Raw genomic sequence first — 25177 nt, 5'->3', positions numbered from 1 at the left:
ATTCTTTTTCCTCCAAACACGACAAGTTGTGTTTCTACCAAACAGTTCCAGTTTGGTTTCATCAGACCATAGGACATTCTCCCAAAACTCCTCTGGATCATCCAAATGCTCTCTAGCAAACTTCAGATGGGCCCGGACATGTACTGGCTTAAGCAGTGGGACACGTCTGGCACTGCAGGATCTGAGTCCATGGTGGCATAGTGTGTTACTTATGGTAGGCCTTGTTACATTGGTCCCAGCTCTCTGCAGTTCATTCACTAGGTCCCCCCGCGTGGTTCTGGGATTTTTGCTCACCGTTCTTGTGATCATTCTGACCCTACGGGGTGGGATTTTGCGTGGAGCCCCAGATCGAGGGAGATTATCAGTGGTCTTGTATGTCTTCCATTTTCTAATTATTGCTCCCACTGTTGATTTTTTCACTCCAAGCTGGTTGGCTATTGCAGATTCAGTCTTCCCAGCCTGGTGCAGGGCTACAATTTTGTTTCTGGTGTCCTTTGACAGCTCTTTGGTCTTCACCATAGTGGAGTTTGGAGTCAGACTGTTTGAGGGTGTGCACAGGTGTCTTTTTATACTGATAACAAGTTTAAACAGGTGCCATTACTACAGGTAATGAGTGGAGGAAAGAGGAGACTCTTAAAGAAGAAGTTACAGGTCTGTGAGAGCCTGAAATCTTGATTGTTTGTTTCTGACCAAATACTTTTTTTCCACCATAATATGCAAATAAAATGTTAAAAAAACAGACAATGTGATTTTCTGGATTTTTTTTTCTCAGTTTGTCTCCCATAGTTGAGGTCTACCTATGATGTAAATTACAGACGCCTCTCATCTTTTTAAGTGGTGGAACTTGCACTATTGCTGACTGACTAAATACTTTTTTGCCCCACTGTATATATATATATATATATATATATATATATATATATATATAATATAGATATATATATCTATATCGAGTGCTTTAAAGTTGGGATTTTCATATATACTGCAGTTCTCATCCATTAGCTTTAGGCTATGTGCACACATTGCGAATTTTGATGCGTTTCCGTTGTGTTTTTGGCTGCACGGATTCGCATCAAATCCGCAGTGTAGTGCACAGCCAATGTTAGTCTATGTGAAATTGACATTTGGTGTGCACATGCTGAGGAAAAAAACGGGCAGAATCGAGGCCTTTTTTCTGCAGCATGTCAATTCTTTTGCCAAATCTGCAGCGTTTCTGCACCCATTGACTTCCATTGTGTCAGGCACATCCGCAGCAAAACCGCAGATGTAAAAAAGATCTGCGGTTTTGCTGCGGATGAAATGCTGAAGATCGTGAGGAGAGAGTGTGTGGGTGGAGCTACGTGCGGGTATGTGTGCGCCGCTGTCTGCATGAATCTGTGTCTGTATGCGATGGTCTGTGTGTGTGTCCCGATGTGTGTGCAGGATCTGTGTAAGCAGCCATTGTCTGATAGGACTACTGCTCCCATCAGGCAATGAATGCTCACAGTGACAGCATTGCCAATGATGGGACAGTAGTCCCATCAGACAATGGCTGTGTTCAGTAGTAAAAAAAAACAAACATACAGAACATACAACATATAACATACAGTACATACACATAACATACAACACATAAAGTACATACTTACCATCACCTAGTCCCAGAAGCCATAGATTCTCCTTTAGTAAAAATCACATAATAAACCAACCTATACTTACCTTTCCGCCGTAGTCCAGTTAATAACGAGTGTTCAATGACACATGATCTCCCATGTAGAACACGGACATCGGCCAATGTCAGCAATCTACAGGGGCCCCTTGATGAACTGACAGCGGGGGTAATCTTCTGCAATGTATATCCCTCTCCCGCTGACGGGAGAGAGGTCATTTAAGTTAATTCTCTCACTGGCAATGCTGTGAGAGAAAATTCCCACGCAATATTGCCGTAAAGCGAGAGAATGAACTAAGATAACCTCTTCAGCGATGCACTGCAGTTGCCATTGTCTCCTGTCAGTGTGTCACTGGAGGCCCTATAAAACAGTGACATCACCCGATGTCACTGTTCTATAGGGGAGATCGTCATGGGACACTCGTTATTAATTGGACTGCGTCGGACAGGGAGTATACGGTTGGTTTATTATTTTTTTATTTTTTGCAGGTGATCAATGGCTTCGGGGAATTAGGCGTGGTTGTAAGAATGGTGAAATTAAGAATATTAAAATACTTTTTTTCTGGCTGTGTCTTTTTTTAACTCTTTCACTACTATAGGATTAGTAATGGATAGGTGTCTTACTGACGCCTCTCAATTACTAAACAGGCTTGATGTCACCTTACAATACAAAGGTGGCATTAACCGCTTATTACCCCATATGACACCACTACAGGGCAGTGGGAAGAAAGAGGCTAAGTGCGCCATTTCTGGGGCAGCCGGGAGCTGGTATTTGTAGCCTCTTTACGCTATGAATATCAGTCCGCAGCTGTCTGCATAGCCTATCTGGCTATAAATTAAAGGGGGACCCCGGGTTTTTTTTTTGGGGGGGTGGGGGGGGGTTCCCCTATTTTAATAGCCAGTAAAGGCTAAATATACAGCTGCGGACTGATATTCATAGCCTGGGAAGATCCGTGGGTATTAACCCCTTCCCAGGCTATAAACAGCGGCCCCCAGTCGCTGGCTTTCCCACTCTGGACTTGAAAATTGCGCGGGAGCCCACGCAATTTTTTTTTTTAAATGAAACTGATATTGCATTTAAGGCTGGGGTAATACTTGCGAGAAACTTGCACAAGTCTCACATCTCAATACCCGGCACTGCTGCCGGCACTTGGGACCGGAGTGTGCAGCTGCATGTACTTCAATGCAACTGAACGCTCGGGTCCCAGTGTCGGGTATTGAGGCGCGAGACTCGCACGAGTTTCTCGCAAGTGTGACCCTGGCCAATGCAGATTTTGTGTGTATCTTTATTTAACTCTTTATGTACCATTTTATTATGTTTATTACTAAACATCGGGCTTGGTATTATATCTATCTATAGATAGCTATATCTATAGATAGATGGATAGATAGATCTATAGATAAATAGAGCTATAGATAGATAGATATATCTATCTATAAATCTATATCTGTGTGTGTAAACATTATTCTTCAATGGAGTATGTAACATCACAATTTTACTGAGAAGAGGCAGGCAGCTGGAGGGCACCAGGTAATGTATGGTCACTTTTTAATCTCAGGGTGAAGGGTGGCTTTAATTGGTGAAACTGCAAATAAAGGGGTTAAAAAGTAATTTTTTAATTGTCCAGCGTTGAAATTTTTTTTTATTAATCCAATGTAATTATCATTACGCGCTAAAACAAATTGATTTTGTATTTTTTTTTTATCAAAGCTCTTCATATAATTAACTCAGGGCAGAAATATAAAACAAGCAATACAGTATCAGAAAACAATGGCTAAAACTTGATAGCTTGCAAACCCCAAATTGCTCCCAAATTTCACAATCCTTATTTTATCTGCAAATTGCCAGGGGTCAATGAGATGAGAGCAAAAAAAAAAAAAAAAAAATGTTGACAAAATGAACCATTAATGTCTATGTTCAGTGTGAGCATGTAAATAGATACACTTATTTAAAAAAATCGATCATGAAATATTGTTTATATAGATCTAAGTTGCCAAATACTTTCTGTGCATGTAAACACTTACCCAAATTAAAAAAAAAACATGACAAACAAATAAGAAAATTAAAGGCAATTGAAAATAAGGAGTCAATTAAAAAAAAACAAAAAAAACAGACTATGGATACTTTATTTAGAGAGGATTGAACTAAGTTATGGTTAGGTTGGCTGCTCGTTCTGGATGGACAGATATTGTGTCTCTCTGACGGAAACTTGTTCATAGCCCAGGAATAATATATGCACGAGCGACTAGAAGATAACCAATTAGACTCATCAAATTAATAAAAACTAACCTATAGTAGGAAGTGTGTTCCATTTTTATTTTAGGTTTTCATTATGAAGTCTCTATAACTTATTCGTCAGCTGTCAATACTTTTTCTATGCCGTCCTAATTAAAATATTTTGTAATCTGGCACCTTTCAAGTCAGTACAGGTATTATCACAATTAAAGTATTAAAGATAAAAAAAAATAAAATAAAAAAAGTAAAAACAACAAGCAGCAAACAATTGCCTGCGCATGAGATAGACACTTTTCTTTTAGCTTTTAACACCTTACTTATAACAAATCATTCAAAGAAGCGGATACTAATCATTCAATTGGTCTTCACACATTTCAATATTTCACAGAATAAACAAACAAAACTTCAAAGGGAAAATTGTGTTTAAATTGAAAGAATTTGCAGTGTTAAGAAGTTGATGCTACCCCCATAAAAATAAATGATTCCCGCAAGAACTTGAAAGTCCCACCTAGAGTTTGGGAATATGTTACAACAATATTTGTGTTTCACTGAAATAACATACCGTAGTCCTTTATGAGCAAAGAAGGCAGACGGCTCTATTCTCTTGATTTATTCACTAGCTTTAAATGCTTGGTCTACCCGCTATCGTAAAATACACATTAAAAAAAAAATCTGTCAATGACTACAAAAAAAATGCATATAGGTTTGTGAAAATATTTTACTAATTTAGCAAATAAGCTTTGATTATTTTGTTGATAATTACAAATTGGAGCCATTTCAGGTAGACTTATTTATAATGGGGTCTACTGTACTGGGTGTAACTTTTTATTTTCTAACATCTTGAACAGGCATTCTTCACACAAAACATTCTTCTGATTCCAAAAAGCTACAAAGATGGCAACCTCCCCCCCCCCCCAAAGTATAAAAAAATTAATAAATGGGAAGTTGAGTATGATAAAAAGAAATAAAAAGGAACTCAGCAAGGAAGGGGGGATGTGCAGGGACTTATCTTCATGTTTTTCTGACCTACTTGCCTTGGATGTGTGTTGTTTGCCATTGAGTAGGTTTTTTATTGAATGACAGGTTAATAAAACAGGAGTCAGAGACAGGAGGCAGGCAGCCGGCGGGGAATAGGGAGAGAGGGCAAGAGAGCTGCAAGTGCAATGTCCCACCCTGATGCACTTGCATCTATTAGCATGCAATTTCAACTATGAATTTCTGTACAACAGCAAAACCGATTTCTACAAGAAAGGCAAGGATTTACTGAGCATTAACATACATTGGGGTATAAAATGTTGATGACAGGATATTTTTAACAGAAATAGGTAGAAGGCTGGAACAATAAGACATACAGCATAGGAAGCAAGTCAATAACGCAATCCAAAAAAGTTTCTCAATAGGCAGGGATTAGTGTGTTTGGAGCTCTTGCTTTTTTTAACAAATAAAATAAAAATAACTAAATAATATTGTAAAACTGAAATCTTTTTTTTCATTGCCTGTCATTGTAGTATAATCCTACAAGCAGCTCAGAATTGATGGTGAAAACACACAAGAACCAATACTCACTTCCATTGTGGGAGGTTTTCATCAACCTTCTTTTACATCTCTTAATTATATATCGAAATCCCCTGCAATTTGAAGCTGGATGACTTAATTTGAAGACCGTACCCACATCCTCAAGAAATCACTACCGCATATGAATTAAAAGGACTCACACGGAAAAATCACTAATTTAGTACCACAAACCAATATACTTTGCCTTTAGCAAGCAGATGGCTAAGCCACACAATCATAGCTCTGGATTTAAGCTTGCATCCAGCTCGCTTCACTTCTGTGTTCTTGATCAAGATTACTTCTTAAATAATAAATGAGCCGTTCTTCAGCATTAAAACAATAAATACGCCTTTATTAAATCACTAGTTTGTGTCAAGTATTAAACTGGAAATCGCATAAAATAACAATAACATCTAAGAAGGCTCTGTGTTTCATCACGGTCTTTCTACTTTCATAATAGTCAGGCAACCCTAACAAAAAAAGACTTCAAAAGGCAAAAATTCTCAGATCTGGATTCATTGATAGGATTTCCACTAATTGGCCAATTATTGGTTCACATATACTAACAAACCAACTGTCCAAAACCAAAAGCTACAAATCCTACCCTCTGAGTTTTGTCTCGCGTCCAGTTGGCCGTTGTACAGAGCATGAAATAGAGTCAGGGCTAGTTTTATATTGCACAGTTATCTTCTATATCAATGGAAGGACAACACCAATTAGAAAGAAACATATTAAGTTGGCATCTTAAAATACGGACTCAGGCAGAATTTTAAGATTTTCCTAGATTCTAGGCTTAGTTCCCAAATATCAATTGTGCCCACCCCTATCAGTACTTTTATGCCAGAGCGAGCGGGTAGTTTACACATTTTGTGCAGGGGCCTGCTGTCTAAAACTAAATCAATAAGTGCTGCAAGCAACGTTTTTTTTTTTAAAAAAAGGCTTTGGTACCAGTGAAAATAAATAAATAAATAAATAAATAAATAATGCGCCGGTTGACGGAAATTTATCCACTGAAAATTATGAGATCAGTATTGTTCTCAGTTTTTCTTTGCAGTTTACAATTACATCATAGGGAATAACAATGGATGGCTATCTATACGGGAACAGAACTCTAGATAAATGTGCAGCGATAACCAATTAAGACACTATTCCTTTCAATGGACACTATGCAATTTGAGAAATTCTTTATTTGCTCCCCTCTTCCGAACACATGATCATGTGAAAATACCAGGTTTTGAAAAAAAAAACTAATTCTTAAAATGAGTTTTTTTTTTTAATTAAAAAACAAAAACAATGGTTACTGGTATGGAAGTGCATGGGATAGTCACAATATTTCTTGTGCTCTCTTCTTCGAGACTGAGATTTAGTTAGCTCAGTGTTTCCCAAACTCCAGTCCTCATGGACCTCAAAAGTTAGTAATATACTGTACATTCTCACATATGCCATATATAGCAGAATATATGAGAGAAAATGAATAACTGTTCTCTACCAAAATTCCGCTCTGTACTTGTTTTGCAATCCTCTAAAGTGTCACAGAACCCTTTAGACTATGTATGTTGTGGTTTAGCAGTACTTTTATTTCTTTCCCTTTTTTTCAAAGACAAAAATCACACACAAAAAAAATCATCTTTAAATACTCAACCCAGAACCTAAAAAACGCCAGATTAAAATGGTAAAGATGGAGAATTTAAGATGCCTTGTAAGAAACAGTTTTCTACGCCTGTGTATATCGTATAACCGTATAAAAAAGGAAAGGCTGCAGCCTTATTCTACACACAGGCGACAAATGTTTAGCACTCGGGATGTGTTTTTTTTTTTTTAGCACGTGACCCTTACTAATAATACTTTTGTAGCAATATTTATCTGATCTAGAGAATTGATTTTTCAGTTCATTAAAGATGACATACACTAGGAAAGATTCATTCCGGCGTCACGGTCACATACATGCATGGTATAGAGGCTGCATTGGGAACAGCACTGTCACAAGAACGCAGCTGGGAAGAGAATGCCGATGTGGCACACACGTGTTCTGATTTACTCGTTCAGCAGCAGAAGTAGCAGTAAGTAATCATGGAATGGAAGCAGTAAATACCTGAAGTACTCACAGCTGTAGAATAAGGGTTGTGAACTCCAGTGTTTTCAGCCCAGCAGCCACATCCATAAAGAGCAGCCTAAAAACACATCAACGACATCAGTTAGTGCAAAAATAAGGCACAAAGGCCATAGAAAACTATAGTACAGGCCCAGAATATAGCCAGATGCATGGGACTGAAAAACGTGCAACAATCAAATTGCATTACTTCATCCAAGCTCCACTTTGTCAGGGTGAATTCACATAACCCCATACTCAAGTCAGAAAAAGTGGTTGTTCGACAGTAAAAAAAAAATAAAAATTTTTAGACATGGATTGATTAGAAATAATAAACGGGAGGTATGCTCACCTACCAAAGACCCCACAGATCCAATGCTGGTCACTCAGCAGGTCTGTGCCGCCTCCGGAAGCAGTGTCTGTCCCATTTGGAAGTCACAGCACTGCAACAGTCAGGTATAGAAACTTAATTCTAGCTCACCCAGTTGCTGTATGCTCATCCACCTGGGGCTCAGACACCGGCCTCGCCCTGGCCTCACATCAAGGAAAATAGAAAAATTGGAATCCGGCTTAACAGGACTGGATTTTCCTTTTCTATTTCAAAAGAAAATATGGTGCATACAAAAGAAAAATTGACATGGTCGACATGACCCAGTCGAAGCGTTACCGAGTAAGACTGCCTAATGCAGTCAAAACGCGTCGACTGGGTCATGTCGACCATGTCAATTTTTCTTTTGTATGCACCATATTTTCTTTTGAAAAAGAAAAAAAGAAAAGGAAAATCCAGTCCTGTTGAGCCGGATTCCAATTTTTTCTGTTTTCCTTAAACAGTCAGGTATCTATAAGAGCTGGTCATCAGATATTTGTTTGATGTGTTATTCTAATCATTGTGATTTCCGAATGGGGTAGACATTGCTTCTGGAGATACATGGGGTACTGGAAATTGAATATGACTTTGTTTATTAATTTTTAATCAATCCATGCCTTAAAAAAAGTACTGCCTAACAATATAAAGGAGAAAAAGAGATCAAGAATACAAATGATGAATAAATAAGTGCATAAAGAGTAAACAATTAAAAAAAAAAAGTGATATCTCAAAGTGATGTTGCAAAATTTATTAAAGGGTGACTTATAGCATAGCTACATCCAATAGGTGGCACTAGAGAGCCAGTTTTCTTCCTCCCAGTGAATATTTTTCTCACAATAACGCGTGTCGAGATGCTAAAATTTGTGTCTTTTTCAAAGGCAAAAATGGGGTCTTCCTGGGTCTCCTACCATACAGTCCCTTTTCATTCAGACGCCGGATAGTACGGGTTGACACTGTTGTACCATCGGACTGCACGGCAGCTTGAACTTGTTTGGATGTTAGTCGAGGTTCTTTATCCAACATCCGCACAATCTTGCATTGAAATCTCTTGTCAATTTTTCTTTTCCGTCCACATCTAGGGAGGTTAGCCACAGTGCCATGGGCTTTAAACTTCTTGATGACACTGCGCACGGTAGACACAGGAACATTCAGGTCTTTGGAGATGGACTTGTAGCCTTGAGATTGCTCATGCTTCCTCACAATTTGGTTTCTCAAGTCCTCAGACAGTTCTTTGGTCTTCTTTCTTTTCTCCATGCTCAATGTCGTACACACAAGGACACAGGACAGAGGTTGAGTCAACTTTAATCCATGTCAACTGGCTGCAAGTGTGATTTAGTTATTGCCAACACCTGTTAGGTGCCACAGGTAAGTTACAGGTGCTGTTAGTTACACAAATTAGAGAAGCATCACATGATTTTTCGAACAGTGTCAATACTTTTGTCCACCCCCTTTTTTTATGTTTGGTGTGGAATTATATCCAATTTGGCTTTAGGACAATTCTTTTTGTGTTTTTTCATTTAAGACAAATTAAATGAAGATAATAATAACAAAGAATTTGTGTTTGCAATAATTTTCAGGAAGAAACTGAGTATTATCTGACAGAATTGCAGGGGTGTCAATACTTTTGGCCACAACTGTATACTCACCCTCCAGCATCTTCACCGCTATTCGTCATCGCTCTGGTTACGTGGCACCATCTTGTGATCACAGCTTCTAAATGCAAGTCTATAAGAGCCTTGTTCTGGCTCTCATACACTTGTCTTGAAAAGTGATATCAGCGCCGCTCTATGAAACATTGGAGCTGCTGGCAGGTCACTTTTCACTGGAGACCGATGGGAGCAATGCTGGAGAATGATGAATGCGGTGACAGATGAGTATTATGAAACAGGGTGCAAGGAAATTACACTTAAAGCAACACTGCAGCGGTGCAATAAAAAAACAACAACTATGGAGTGGTGCTTTAAGTCTTTAAGTAGGTGTTATCAGAGAGTTTTCACTGGGGGAGTGTACTTCTCCCTGCATGATGCTGGCCAATCATAAGCAGGCAGCAACACAAAGGAAAGAAGAACACACCCCACCATAACTAAGGTAAGCATTCTCATTAAGTGTCAAATACACTGAGGAGCAAACGGGTAACAATGTTTTGGACTTTTGGCTTTCAGGCTCCATAGCTCACCATCCACTACTGCTTCAAACATGAGACTGTATAGAGCATCATCTTGGCCCATACATAAATTTGACTTGCAACTATTTAGCATATAATATAATAATAATAATAATCTTTATTTTTATATAGCGCTAACATATTCCGCAGCGGTTTACATTTTGCACACATTATCATATAATTAGTTATGCAGATTCTTGTCATGTTACTGCAATGTTACTGTTTAACTCCTTAAAATTAAGATGAAAATGTTTATTATTTTGGTAGTTTTTTGTAAATCCACCGTTGGTTTTCAACGCAGCCTGAATCCTTCTGGACATGATCTTGATCAGAATCAATCATGCCTTGACCGAAATCTGATTCCAGGTCTCTTCTACACGTTCCCAAAGTTGGTGCATACTGGTAGACTCACTTGGGTATGTATACAGCATTTTCTTCAACTCTACCCGCAAGTGCTTCATTGGATTGAGGTCTGGAGACTGTGGGGGCCAATCCAGCTCCCCTACTTCATTGTCACTGAATAATTTCTTCACTAACCTCAAAGTATGCTTTGGGTTGTTGTCCTGCTGGAACATGATGTCGTCCTTTTCATAACCATAGTACTCGAGTCTACAAAGTAACTCGTCTTGTAGAATACTCACATATAGTTCAGCAATGAGACCAACATCAATCATGGTCCAGTAACCAATGCCTTTGGCTGTGAAACAAACCCATATTATCAGGAATCCTCCACCATACTTGACAGTTATTTAAATTTCTTAATCTATTAGCCCCTTTTTCTCTGGTTTCTTTCAGACAAATTTGCACCCATCAGGACCTAGTCTATTGACTTTCTCATAGGTCCAAATGACCTGATTCCAATCTTCTACTGCTCATTTTTCTTACTTGTTTGCAAACTTATGAGGATATTGAAGTCAAGGCTTCTTCACCTTTTGAAGAGCCACCATTCCAGACTTACATACAAAGTGTGTCGCATAGTGCTTGCACGGACGTCTGTGATTTCACTATTACAAAGTATACGAGCCACCTCCACTGCCGTGTTTGTTGCACCGGAACTGATAGATCTTGGGATGAGCCGACTTGTTGACTCCGATACTTTGCCTGGACGTCCATCTTTTGACTTCTGAAAGGATGGACAGACTTCAATTTGTATTCTTCCAAATGTCATGGTACTCACATGATGCAGTTTGGCAATTTTAGTGGCCGAGAAACCGCTGTCGATGAGCTGGATGATGCCGTTTCTTTTTTTTCTTGAGAAATCTTTTTCATGGCTGCTCCTTGATTCGAACCAGTGACCTTTCGCCTGGGAATCAACTTAATAACACACTGAGGTAATATGAGAACAGGTTGTATTTTGTAGTATACAAGAAGAAAAACCATTTTCCACCACCAGGAGCAAAACGTTAACAATGCAGTGACATGACAAGAATCAGCATAACTAATCATATGCTAAATATAAGCATTTATATATGAGATATCCAAGAGGATTGTTCATAAAATGATGGTAGTCTCACATTCGAAGCTGGATGGTAAGATAAGGAGTCAAAAGTTCAAAACATTGTTACCCTTTTGCTTGTCAGTGTAGTTTACATTTGCCTCTCCATTGCAGAGATATTAGTTATTAAAAAACATAAAAACATAAAAATGTTTCATTCCGCTCTACATCCCATGTCCAATTCAACATTAAAAATTTTGTGAAAGGTGTTCTTTAAAGAGTCATGAGCTTCAGCAGGGAAAAAAAGTGATCCAGGAACAAGTTACCATAACTTTCTCTTTAATACTACATTGGACACACATATGGTTGGATAAAAGAACCAAAAGGAACATTTTCTTCATAAAGACATAGTCACCTGGCCGACTCTTCCAGGATGTTTCATGGCTAATCCACCACTGGAGACAGCAGCAGCTACGTTTCCATCTTGGTCAACAACTATTGCTCCAACAGTGTCCATAGTTCCTGAGTCATTCTCCTTTGGGGCAGGAACAACAATTACTTAAAGAAATATTATCACGTTAGCAAGGCAGACTTTAATAAAATCCGATAGTACTATAAATAATAAAAGGGAAATGTAAGCACTTCATGTCAGTTGAGAAGGTCACAGAACATACGTTGCAGCCCTCCCACTGTTTGTACTGGCATAAAATAAATAGAACACAGTTTATTAGATACACACGCTGTATTATTGTAACCTCGAGAACGCCTGTGTTGTCACAGTTACTTTATACCAACTCTTTCCCTTCTATCATTATATAATAAGGTCATGCTCAGTGCTACACCATCAATGCAATGCAAATTAACAATGACATTCTTAGAAGGATGACGACATCTTACCTTGAAAAGGAACGACAGTGCTACGCTCTTAATTGTGTTATTCAGTAATAATACAGTTTGTAAGGCAGCGGAAAGACAAATGCACATCAAGTTCAGCTTCGTTATCTGTAATGTTAACCCCGAGGAATACAAAAACTCCAAAATAAAATGAACCTGTTAGCACATTTTTTACATACCAAAATAGTGGTATGGCTGTATGGACGCTTGTCCTCTAATTAAAATGATAATTTTTCTACAGATTTCATATGCCAAGCATGCTTTTCTGGCTCCTCGGGGGCTCTCCCAGTGGGTCGTGGCACCTGCAAACCATAACAGTATAATCTGCTCTATACTATGGCCCTCCTTCCCTTCTGAGCTTTGCACAGTGCATGAAAAGTATTTTTAGGGGAAATATTTGCAACAAACTGAGCTCCATTTTTTCCTATTAGCCCTTAGAAAAATTGAACATTTAGGGCTAAAACAACACTTTATTGGTGAAAATTTAATTCTTTCTTCACCGCCCAGTAGTATAAAATTCTGTGAGGCACATGTGGTGTCAACATGATCACAAATATGGGGCATTGGCATGCTCAGGAGAAATTGCCAAACAAATTTCAGGGTCCATTTTCTCTTGTTACCTTGGGAAAATGGAAAAAATAGAGTCTAAAGTTACAGCTTTGTGAAAAAAGTTAAATGTTAATTATTTTCCTTCCACATTGCAAAAATTGCATCTGAAGGGTTAATAAACTTCTTGAATGTGGTTTTTAACACCATGAGGGGTGCAGTTTTTAGAATGGTGTCACTTTTTAGTATTTTCTGTCATATAGGCCCCTCAAAGTCACTTCAAATGTAATGTGGTCCCCCGAAAAAAGTGGCTTTGTAAATTTTGATGAAAAAAAATTAGAATTCACTGGTCAACTTTTAACCCTTATAACTACCTAACAAAAAAAAATGCTGATGTAAAGTAGACATGTGGGAAACACGGGTATTACATACCTGGTAATGTGTTTTTTCATGAGACATGACGGCACCACGAGAGAGGGGATCCGCCCATCAAGGACAGGAAACCTTCAAGATAAAAGGGGCGGCTCCTCTCTCCACATCAGTTGTTTTACAGAGTACGAGAGGAACTCCGCTGGTTAGTGTACACATAAATAATACATCCTATACGGTTCTATTCACCGATACCCCAGGGAGTGTATAATACAAATAATAATAATAATGCACCCAACTAATGACGTGATCAAAAGGGTGAGAATATAAGGGTGCCGTCATGACTCATGAAAAAACACATTACCAGGTATGTAATACCCGTGTTTTTCCATCATACATGACGGCACCACGAGAGAGTTACAGAGATTTGTATTCTCTTCTAGGGAGGGATCACTGCTTGTAACACTCTTCTCCCAAAAGTGAGATCAGAGGTAGCAGATAGGTCTAGCCTATAATGTTTAAAATATGTAGACGGAGAGGACCAAGTGGCCGCCTTACAGATTTGGTCGATGGTAGCATCTGCTCTCTCCGCCCACGACGTCGCCATGGCCCTCGTGGAGTGGGCTTTCAGACCCTGTGGAACAACCCTGCCTGCACTACTATATGCTAGAATAATGGCCTCTCTCACCCATCTAGCTATAGTCTGTTTTGAGGCTTTAAGGCCCTTCCTTGACCCCTGGAATGAAACAAATAAAGCCCTCTGTTTCCTCCAGGATTTAGTCACCTCTAGATACTGTAGGATACATCTCCTAACGTCTAGGCAATGGAGTCTCTCCTCTTTTTTGTTACTGGGATTGGGACAGAAAGAGGGTAGGGTTATATCCTGAGCTCTATGGAATCTCGATACCACTTTGGCGAGATATGCCGGATCTAATTTTAATACAACCCTATCGTCCATAATTTGTGTGTAAGGGGGGTCAGCTGACAACGCGTGTAAATCCCCCACCCTACGGGCCGACGTAAGTGCCACTAACAAAGCTGTTTTTAATGTTAGTATTTTATCAGAAGTTGTATTTAACGGCTCAAAGGGGCTTTCCGTCAGGGCAGTTAACACTAGATTTAGATCCCATGGTGGAGGAGTAGGAGATGGGACAGAGTCAGCTCTACTACAGGCTCGGATAAACCTCACCACCCACCTATTACTTGCCAGGTCACAGTTGAATAGGGCTGCTAAGGCTGAAATGTGTACTTTGAGGGTACTAACAGCTAACCCCAGATCTAAGCCCTTCTGCAGGAACTCCAGTATTGCCACTATCGGGACCTCCCCTTCCCGTATTGGCCCTGAGCTGGACAGGAATTTCTTCCATATCCTCCCATAGATCTTGGTCGTTACTGGTTTTCTGTTGCTGAGCAAGGTGGATATTAACCCAGCTGAGAACCCTTCTTTCTCTAGTAACGACCGCTCAAATGCCAGGCTGTCAAATGAAGCCCGGAGTTGAGGGTGGTTGAAGGGACCCTGAGTTAGAAGGTCCTGGTCCGTCAATGACATCACTCTCAGCCAGTAGAACCACGGTCTTTTCGGCCAGAAGGGCGCTATCATGATCACTCTGGCCTTGTCTTCCCTGATCTTCCTCAGAACCACTGGGATTAGACATATCGGTGGGAAAGCATACAGGAGTCCAGATGTCCATTTTATGCTGAAGGCGTCTACTGCCAACGGCCTGTCTGTAGGGTTCAGGGAGCAGAATTTTTGGACTTTCCTGTTGACTTTTGAGGCAAAGAGGTCCACCCTGGGTTTTCCCCACATGTGCACTATCCGTTGAAAAACGGACTTTTTTAGGGACCATTCCCCTTGCCTCAAGTGGTTCCTGCTTAAAAAGTCTGCCTTTATGTTGTCCACACCTCGGATATGCAGGGCCGATAATGACAGGAAGTGCCTTTCGGCTAGAGACATGAGTCTTGTGGTTATGTGCATCACTGCCCGAGAGCGGGTGCCTCCCTGGTGGTTCACGTATGCGACCGCTGTTCGGTTGTCCGATAGGACTCTCACATGATGCCCTGCCAAGTGTGGAAGTAATCTCTCTAGCGCCCTTTCTATTGCTAGGAGCTCCCACTCGTTTGAGGATAGATCTTTCTCCTCTTGAGCCCAGGGGTCTTGGACCCATAGTGTGTCTGAGTGAGCTCCCCATCCCCATGGACTGGCGTCCGTTGTGATTACCATGGAGGCTGTGAATGTCCAGGGAACTCCTCTGGGGGATGACTATCTGTAACCACCATCTGAGAGATTGGAGCACAGAGAGTGGGAGAGTGAGCTTCTGCTCTAACTGTCCCTGAAGTTCTCGGTTGTTCTGCAGCACACACCATTGCAGTTCTCTTGCATGGAACTGGGCCCATTTTACTGCCGGTATGCAGGAGGTTAGGGACCCCAACACCGACATGGCCCTTCTTAAGGTCATTTCCGGCTTTTTTAATGTGGCCATAATCATCTGTTTGATTTTTTCTTCTTTATCTTCTGGGAGGCGGCACTCCTGTGCCACGGAGTCCACCATTATCCCCAGGAAATTCTGGACCATTGCCGGCTCTAACTTGGACTTCTTGAGATTTAGTTGCCATCCCAGTGTCTGAAGAGTGTCCATCACTATCCTGACCTGCTCCTGACAGTGAGAAAAGTTCTTTCCCACTATCAGGAAGTCGTCCAAGTAGGGAATTATTAGAGTGTCCTTTTCCCTGAGATGTGCTGTGACCTCTGCAATCAGCTTCGTAAATACGCGTGGGGCGGTTGCTATCCCAAAGGGCAGAGCCCTGTACTGGAAGTGACGCAGCTGGGACCCCATCTGAACTGCCACTCTGAGGAACGGACGATCTTGTTGTCTGATTGGGACGTGATAATAAGCGTCCTTGAGGTCGAGGACGGACATGTAGCACTGGGGATAGAGAAGTTTCACCGCCGATTTTATGGTTTCCATCTTGAATGATGGTACTACAAGAAATTTGTTGAGGCCTTTTAGATTTATAATTGTCCTCCAAGAGTTGTCCGGTTTTTTTATGAGAAAAAGAGGGGAATAAAATCCTTCCCTCCTTTCGTCTATAGGAACTTCTTCCAAGACGTGCTTGTCTAGGAGTGATGTTACTTCCCCCTCCAGACTGTCTTGCTTCTCTTGGGAGGACTGTACCGGGGTCTGCATATACCTTCTTGGAGGCCAGTGGTGAAACTTTATTCTTAGGCCTGATCCTACGATCTGCCGGATCCATATGCTGGAGGAGATCCTCTCCCAGGCTGGAAGGAAGTGAGAGAGCCTCCCTCCCACCTGAGAAGGACCATCACTGGGAGGGTTTTTTGGTGTCTCTGGGGGACTTGCCGAAATAGAAGCCCTTTCCTCCCCTGGGTCGCTTGTCCAGGTTGCTTCTGTCTCGGTCCCTGTACTGCTGTCTTCGGAATCTTTGGCCTCTCCGAAAGGAGCGACGAAAGGGCTGAAACGGCTGTCTTGGAAAGTTGTTCTTTTTATCCCCGGCCTTCTCCAGTACCTCATCTAATGCTGGTCCGAACAGGAAGTTTCCCTCACAAGGCAAAGAACAAAGCTTCATTTTGGCCTGAGTGTCCCCTGGCCAGCATTTAAGCCATACGGCACGGCATCCAGTGTTAGCTAATGCTGCTGATTTTGCTGCCAGCCTAGCAGAGTCTGCTGATGCTTCAGCCAGAAACATAGCCGCTGCCCTCATAGTTGGAAGTGACTCTAAAATAGCTTCCCTGGGAGCTTTTTGGTCCACCTGTTCCTCCAGGTTGTCTATCCAGATCTTAAGGGATCTGGCGACACAAGTGGCCGCGATAGCTGGCCTTAGTGCTCCCGCTGAGGCTTCCCAAGCTGTCTTCAGGGAACTGTCCACCTTCCTGTCCAGAGGTTCTTTTAGAGAACCTAGGTCCTCGAACGGCAGGGAGGATTTCCTGGCCACTTTTGAGACCGCCACATCGATTTTTGGGGCTCTGTCCCAAGATGAGGATGCTTCCTCTTCAAAGGGATACCTTCTTTTTAGGGAGGTAGTTATCTGGGACCTTTTTTCTGGCTTTTGCCATTCCCTTTTGATCAGTTCTTGTATTTGATCGTTAACAGGGAATGATCTCCGTTTCTTCTTTTGTAGGCCACTGAACATGAGTTCTTGGGCTGTCTTTTTGGCCTTCTCCTCTACCAGCCCCATGGTAGAGCGAACAGCTTTAATAAGTTTATCTGTAGCCTCTGCTGGAAAGGTGTCTTCCTCCTCAGAGCTACTATCAGAAGAGCGGGCCGTATCAGAATCCTGCTCTGACCCCGAGGAATCCCTTTGGGATGCTATAGAGGGGCTGGATCTGTCCCTAGATCTGGCATCTGTGTCAGGTGTCTGTAATGCTCTTACGGACTTAGAGACTTCGGACTGAATCAGAGATCTTAGGCTGTCCGTAAAGGAGGGTGTTTCCTCCGCCACAGTCTGGTTAATACAGTCCTGACACAGTCTTTTACCCCAAGATGACATTAAAGGCTTTTTACATAAGGGACATTCTCTATTTTTAGTCTTCGCCTTATACTTTTTGGGGACCTCCTATACTCCACCCCGCAATGTATGTAAGAAAAGAGAGGAGAGACGGAGATAAGAGAAGAGAAAAGAACAGACATTAGCGTGCTGGACTTTCTCGTAGTTCACTCACCACTCGGATGTTTTCAAAGTACGGGTACCAGATCCGGAGGTTGGCTGGTTTTCTCCGTGTCTCCCAATGAGACTAAGGACCCCTCCTTGTTACGCCAATCCGTCCGTATACTGTCCGAGCGGCTTTTGCTGCTGACATGGCGGGTCTGGCTCTTTTCGCTTGAGCGAGACCGCCTCTCCTGCACCTCCTGCTGTGGCATCAAATGCTCTGGGAAGAAACTCTCCATTATACACACCAGCACACAACAAGAGTAGTCACCTTCAACCTGACCTGGTTTTAGTGACACAGGGCAGCACTTCTAGCTCGTTTAAATAGATTCACTTTTTTTTTTTTTTTTTTTTTTAATGAATCACCTGGTTGATCCTGCCTTTATTGGCTGCTCAGCACCAGGTGTATTTAATCCAATTAACTACCTGGCTGATCGTGCCTGCACCACCTCCGTGCATGTAATCAATCAAACACCTGGTTGATCCTGCATCTGCCACCGCTAGCGCAATGCTGCTGTATAAACAAAGCGTTCCCCTGGCACCACTTCCGGGGCGCGCTCTTAATCATTCACCTGGTTGATCCTGCCTCTGACCCAAGTGCCACCGCTGGGTTCTGCGTGCGCACCCTGCACTTACTTCCGGTGTGCGCTGCTCTGTCGCCCTCCAGCGTCCATGCACTCACCTTCCAGGCGCGCATCCGGCCCTTACTTCCGGTGCGCGCCGAAGATTCCTGTCCTCCTGCCCCAGTGCCCCGCACAAACGTTCCGAGCGCTGCTGCCCAGCGATGTGCGCACGCGCGGCCGCCTCCTGGAATCATGGCGCCGGCCAGGCAGGAATCTCTGCAGTGTCCCCTCCGTCCGACACGCCACGCTCACCTCCAGATCCATGCTGTCAGATACCGCTCCACACCTCTCCGCTTGTCTCAGGTACCGATCCAGGAAGGAAGGAGAGGGGGGAAGGAGAGGGGGTGGGCTGGGGGGACCATCTGCAGTGCTCAACAGGGATGGCATAAAACCTCCAAGGAGCCTTACCTAGCCTGGGCACCGATGTGTCTCACAGGCTGCATGGCCACCATAGTCAACAGGGAGGGAGCACCTTTGTGACCTCCGAGGACAATTGGCAGGTGGATTTTTTTTTTTTTTTTTGGTAAAAGGGAAGGCCTCCGAGGCTCCAACTTCACCCGGGCATTCACCTCGCGGGCTGTGGCCATGCTTCGCTCAGGGGGGGCATGGTATACATTGACCCCCGACGCGACTACAGGTACCTGGTGACGGGTGCAGCAGACAGCGCCTGCCCAAATCCACGGCATCCTCTTCAATCTTCATCAGATGTCTTCCATCTTGAGGGTTCCCCGTCAAGGACAGGAAACCAACTGATGTGGAGAGAGCCGCCCCTTTTATCTTGAAGGTTTCCTGTCCTTGATGGGCGGATCCCCTCTCTCGTGGTGCCGTCATGTATGATGGAAAAATGTTACTTATTAACTATTTTGTGTGACAAACCTCTTTGATTTAATGGCATAAAAATGAAAAAGTTTAAAAATTGCTAAATTTTTGCCAAATTTCCGATTTTTCACAACTAAACGCAAGTCTTATCGAACAAATTTTTACCACCAACATAAAGTAAAATATGTCAAGAGAAAACAGGCTTGGGGAAGTTCCAAGATTTCTATTTTTTAATCATAGCCTTTACGACATACAGGTGCTTATCACAAAATTAGAATATCATCAAAAAGTAAATTTATTTTGGTTCTTCAATACAAAAAGTGAAACTCATATTATACAGAGTCATTGCAAACAGAGTTATCTAGTTCATATGTTTATGTCTGTTAATGCTGATGATTATGGCTTACAGCCAATGAAAACCCAAAAGTCATTATCGCAGTAAATTAGAATACTTTACAACACCAGCTTGAAAAATGATTTTAAAATCTGAAATGTTGGCCTACTGAAATGTATGTTCAGTAGTGATGAGCGAGTATACTCGTTGCTCGGGTGGTCTCCGAGTATTTATGACTGCTCGGAGATTTAGTTTTCCTTGCTGCAGCTGGATTATTTACGGCTGTTACCCAGCCTGAGTACATGTGGGGGTTGCCTGGTTGCTAAGGAATCCCCACATGTGATCAAGCTGTCTAGTAGCCGCAAATCATTCTGCTGTGGCAAGGAAAACTAAATCTCCGAGCAGTCAAATACTCAGAGACCACCCGAGCGTGCTCGGGAAAACCCAAGCAACGAGTATACTCGCTCATCACTAATGTTCAGTAAATGCACTCAATACTTGTTCGGGGCTCCTTTAGCATCAATTACTGCATCAATGTGGCGTGGAATGGAGGCGATCAGCCAGTGGCACTGTTGAGGTGTCATGGAAGCCCAGGTTGCTTTGATAGCAGCCTTTAGCTCATCTGCATTGTTGGGTCTGGTGTCGCTCATCTTCCTCTTGACAATGCCCCATAGATTCTCTATGGGGTTATGGTGAGGCGAGTTTGCTGGCCAATCAAGCACAGTGACATTGTTATTTTTAAACCAGGTATTGGTACTTTTGGCAGTGTGGACAGGTGCCAAGTCCTACTGGAGAATTAAATTTCCATCTTCAAAAAGCTTATCGACAGAGGGAAGCATGAAGTGCTCTAAAATTTACTGGTAGACAGCTGCGCTGACTTTGGTCATGAAAAAACACAGTGGACCTACACCAGCAGATGACATGGCTCCCCAAACCATGACTGATTGTGGAAACTTCACACTAGACCTCAAGCAGCTTGGATTGTGTATGCCTCACCACTCTTCCTCCAGACTCTGGGACTTTGATTTCAATGAAATGCCAAATTTACTTTCATCTGAAGACAACACCTTGGACCACTGAGTAACAGTCCAGTTCAGTTTCTCCTTGGCCCAGGTAAGACACTTCTGACGTTGTCTATTAGTCATGACCCAAGGAATGCGATATTTGTAGCTCATGTCTTGGATACATCTGTGTGTGGTGGCTCTTGAAGCAATGACTTCAGCAGCAGTCCACTCCTTGTGAATCTCCCCCAAATTTTTGAAGGGTCTTTTCTTAACAATTCTTTCAAGGCTGCAGTTATCCCGGTTGTTTGTGCACCTTTTTCTACCACACTTTTGCTTCCTCTTAACTTTCCATTAATATGCTTGGATACAGCACTGTGTGAACAGCCAGCTTCTTTAGCAATGACGTTTTGTGGATTACCCTACTTGTGGAGTGTGCTAATGACTGCCTTCTGGACATCTGTCAAGTCAGCATTCTTCCCCATGATTGTGGAGCCTACTGAAACAGACTAAGGGACCTTTTTAAACACTAATTTTTTAAACGCTCAGGAAGCCCTTGCATGTGTTTTTTGTTAATTATTCTAATTTACTGAGGTAATGACTTTTGGGTTTTCATTAGCTGTATGCCATAATAATCAACTTTAACAGAAATAAACACTTGAAATAGATCACTCTGTAATGTCTCTCTATATATATGAGTTTCACTTTTTGCATTGAAGAGCTGAAAAAATTAACTTTTTGATGATATTCTAATTTTGTGAGAAGCACCTGTAATAACTACGTAAGGTGGAACACATATGTCGTTCTAAATTATGTTCATTTTATGGGATGCTTTTGTGTGCACATAGCCCTAGAAAAGTTCCTAAATGTGCATGCAGCCATAATAGTCTCATCAGTTACTGCATTCTTTGGCAGTTAGAGAGCATGAAAGTTGTACAAATACAGCTAGCACCCGCTAGAGATGAGGATTCCCGGTAATGTTCTGACTTTTTATTTTTATTTTCCAACAAAATTGTTGTGATGACACAGCATTTTATCTTAAACAACCAGACATCTATTTTCAGTAAGCCACGAGATATAGACTTATCTATATGCTGACTTTTGAATTTGTGTGTTTGTTCTTTAGTTGGCCAAGAAAACACAGATTTTTGTTCATATAAGCCAGAGATGCAGGGTAATTGAACAATGATGTTTGCGGACATGTTGTTTACACATTGTCTAGACCAGCTAGCTTATTGACCAGCAAAACAGAGGAGTAAAAACTATGCAAATTGATTAAATAGTCAAACAATGTGAGTTAGGCCTGAGTCACACTACAGCGAGATACGGCCGAGTCTCGCAGGTTAAAACCAAGCTCTGGCACCAGCACTCCGGAGCGGAGCGTGCAGCCCCATGTATTGCTATGCGCCGCACGCTCCGCTCCGGAGTGCCGCTGCCAGAGCTTGGTTTTACCCTGCGAGACTCGGCCGTATCTCGCTGTGTGTGATCCCAGCCTTAATCTCATCACATGTTCCTCTTGAGCCCTGGATGATAGCATGAAGGATAACAGTTGTGAGCTATATAAGTGGGATATGCCTCTAAAAATATACATCCAAGCATAAAAGAGATCCAGAGACTCTTTACAAAACTACAGCCAGGAACACTCTACAGGACCGCTGCCAGATCATGGCTACATCACGAGGGACACAAATTTGACATTCTACGGGATGCCAGCTTAGGGGACCCCGACCCCGGCTAAAAGAATACAGATCTGCTCCACTAACTATGACTGAGTCCATGGATACGCTTGGTGAGGTCAGGATGTGGACCCACCGGTCACCTGAGCCTCAGATACGTTTGGGAAAGCCAGGATTGGGACCCACTGGTCACCTGGCTCCATGGAGCTGTTCGGAGAAGCCAGGTTGTGACCCTCCGGTCATGTTGCCTTAAACCTCAACGGACTATCAGCCTCCCAAGCTTGTTGTTACCTCCTGCGTGTGTGCCACAGGTAGGGTAGTGGGACCTGGAAGCTCTGAAGTCACAGCTGCTCTTCTTTTGGCGAGTTAGCGGAAGGGTGAGACTCTGTAATTTTGCACCACCTTGGGTATTTTGCTGGGATTGTTATGTTATTTGCCTGTTTTGGGGTTCAATAAAGTATTGCCACGCTGATTTACAGTCACCTGGTGTTGTTTGAGTAGTATGTATTATGGCTTCTTTCATTATTTTAACTAGCGCATGAGAGCCCGAAAATGTGTTTTAAAAATAACCAGTCATTTGTAAGACTTGGCTCTTATAAAAAAAAAATGATTCCTGTAGTTTTTTCTTTTTTTTAATCTGTGTGAAAATCCTCTTTAATCCCAAATGTTAATTAGGAATCCCAGATGCAGAGTGGCTCAATGCACCAGTCCACCCCTGAGTTTGCATAGCTCTACCGCCTTCTATGCTGATTGATGGCCTGTCCTGCCCAGAGTGAGCATGCACTCGCTGTAGGGCTAGGGTCACACCACTGTATTCGCTCTCATCTGATAGAATCAGGCCAATTATGCTAATCGGAGCATGATCTGATTTTTGGGAATGTGCAGAAGATGGAGGAAAAAAATTATTTGCATCTTTTTCATTCTGTCAGTCCGTGAAAATCGGACCACATTCCGTGCAGTCAGACGGTTTCCCTGACCTGCATGTTGGAGTGTGAGCAGAATATCTGATGCAAGCAGCGCATGTTACAATTTTGTCGTAAGGGGACTCGGTCCGAGGAAACAACGGACATGTGCATGACCCCATAGAATAACATCGGTCCAAGTGGGATCAGATGTTTTGTTGGATCGCACTCAGACTGAAAATACCATCGGCTGCATGAGCAGTAACCGTGCATGCCTAAGATTTCTTTTCACATATAAAGCAGAACCTGGCACTCAACTTTGCGGTAAGGTGAAAGTGATTTTATTCAATCCCAATGTGTATCAAAATGCTTCGGTCCCAACAGGAGACCTTCATCAGTCACGTACAGAGGGATGTGGTATAAAAATGGTTATACCAAAAATGTAGGATTAAGTGGCAGAAAATGCCGATATTATGAATGGCAGTCAGACAGAACATCTACGTGGGGTGGAGTACAGCGGTGGACGCCGCGATAGCAGCTACTACTCAGGCTGCATCCACCCCACGTAGATGATATCTATCTGACTGCCATTCATACTATCGGCATTTTCTGCCACTTAATCCTATACTTTTAATATAACCTTTATTATACCACATCCCTCTGTACGTAACTGATGAAGGTCTCCTGTTGGGACTGAAACGTTTTGATATACATTGGGATTGAATGAAATCACTTCCACATTCCCGCAAAGTTTAGTGCCAGGTTCTGCTTTATATGTGTTTGGGAACCTACCCAAGCACCCTTTTGTTGCTGTGCACACGCGCATTTATCACTTAAGCTTTCTTTTCAGACACCATTAAATAAATTATATATATATATATATATATATATATATATATATATATATATATACATATACACACACACACATATATCTACTATATAATTGTCTAAGGGTCACTTCCATCTTTCTGTTTGTCCGTCACAGATATTCATTGGTCGCGGCCTCTGTCTGTCATGGAAATCCAAGTCGCTGATTGGTCGTGGCAAAACAGCCACGACCAATCAGTGACGGGCACAGTCCGGCGGCAACATGGCCGCTCCTTCCTCCCGCAGTCAGTGCCCGCTCCGTACTCCCCTCCAGTCAGCGCTCACACAGGGTTAATGGCAGCGTTGACCGCGGTGTAACGAACTCCATTAACGCTGCTACTAACCCTGTTTGACCAACTTTTTACTATTCATGCTGCCTATGCAGCATAAATAGTAAAAAGATCTAATGTTAAAAATAAAAAAAAAATCAAAAAAAAAAAAATTGCTACGTCCGTCGGCCCCCCGGATCAGGAACAGACCTTTCCCACTCCTCACGACACCCCGGTGACCGCTCCATGCATTGCGGTCTCGCGAGATGATGACGTAGCAGTCTCTAGAGAAGGCTACGTCATCATCTCGCGAGACCGCAATGCACTCTTCAGACTGGAGCGCGCGAGGAGCGTCGTTAAACGCTTCGACCCGGGGGCCACTATTTTTTATTTTAATTCTTTTTTTTAACAGGGATATGGTGCCCACATTGCTATACAGGTCCTTCTCAAAAAATTAGCATACAGTGTTAAATTTCATTATTTACCATAATGTAATGATTACAATTAAACTTTCATATATTATAGATTCATTATCCACCAACTGAAATTTGTCAGGTCTTTTATTGTTTTAATACTGATGATTTTGGCATACAACTCCTGATAACCCAAAAAACCTGTCTCAATAAATTAGCATATCTCACCCATCCAATCAAATAAAAGTGTTTTTTAATAACAAACAAAAAAAACATCAAATAATAATGTTCAGTTATGCACTC

At 42.1% G+C, this 25177-nt stretch overlaps 1 protein-coding gene across 3 annotated transcripts in view; it reads right to left on the bottom strand.

Annotated features, from left to right (window-relative positions):
• The window catches only part of TASP1 (taspase 1), a 215769-nt gene that overhangs the window by 71856 nt on the left and 118736 nt on the right, over positions 1–25177 (bottom strand). For all 3 annotated transcript variants that reach the window (XM_069768773.1, XM_069768772.1, XM_069768774.1), the window contains 2 exons: positions 11909–12028; positions 7531–7609 (listed from right to left, as the gene is read on the bottom strand). In XM_069768773.1, coding sequence (XP_069624874.1) covers positions 7531–7609; positions 11909–12028 — 199 coding nt within the window. The remainder of the gene's footprint in view (positions 1–7530; positions 7610–11908; positions 12029–25177) is intronic.

The sequence above is a fragment of the Ranitomeya imitator genome, chromosome 5, assembly GCF_032444005.1.
Source record: "Ranitomeya imitator isolate aRanImi1 chromosome 5, aRanImi1.pri, whole genome shotgun sequence".
NCBI lineage: Eukaryota > Metazoa > Chordata > Amphibia > Anura > Dendrobatidae > Ranitomeya > Ranitomeya imitator.
This window is presented reverse-complemented; position numbering and strand designations above follow the sequence as displayed.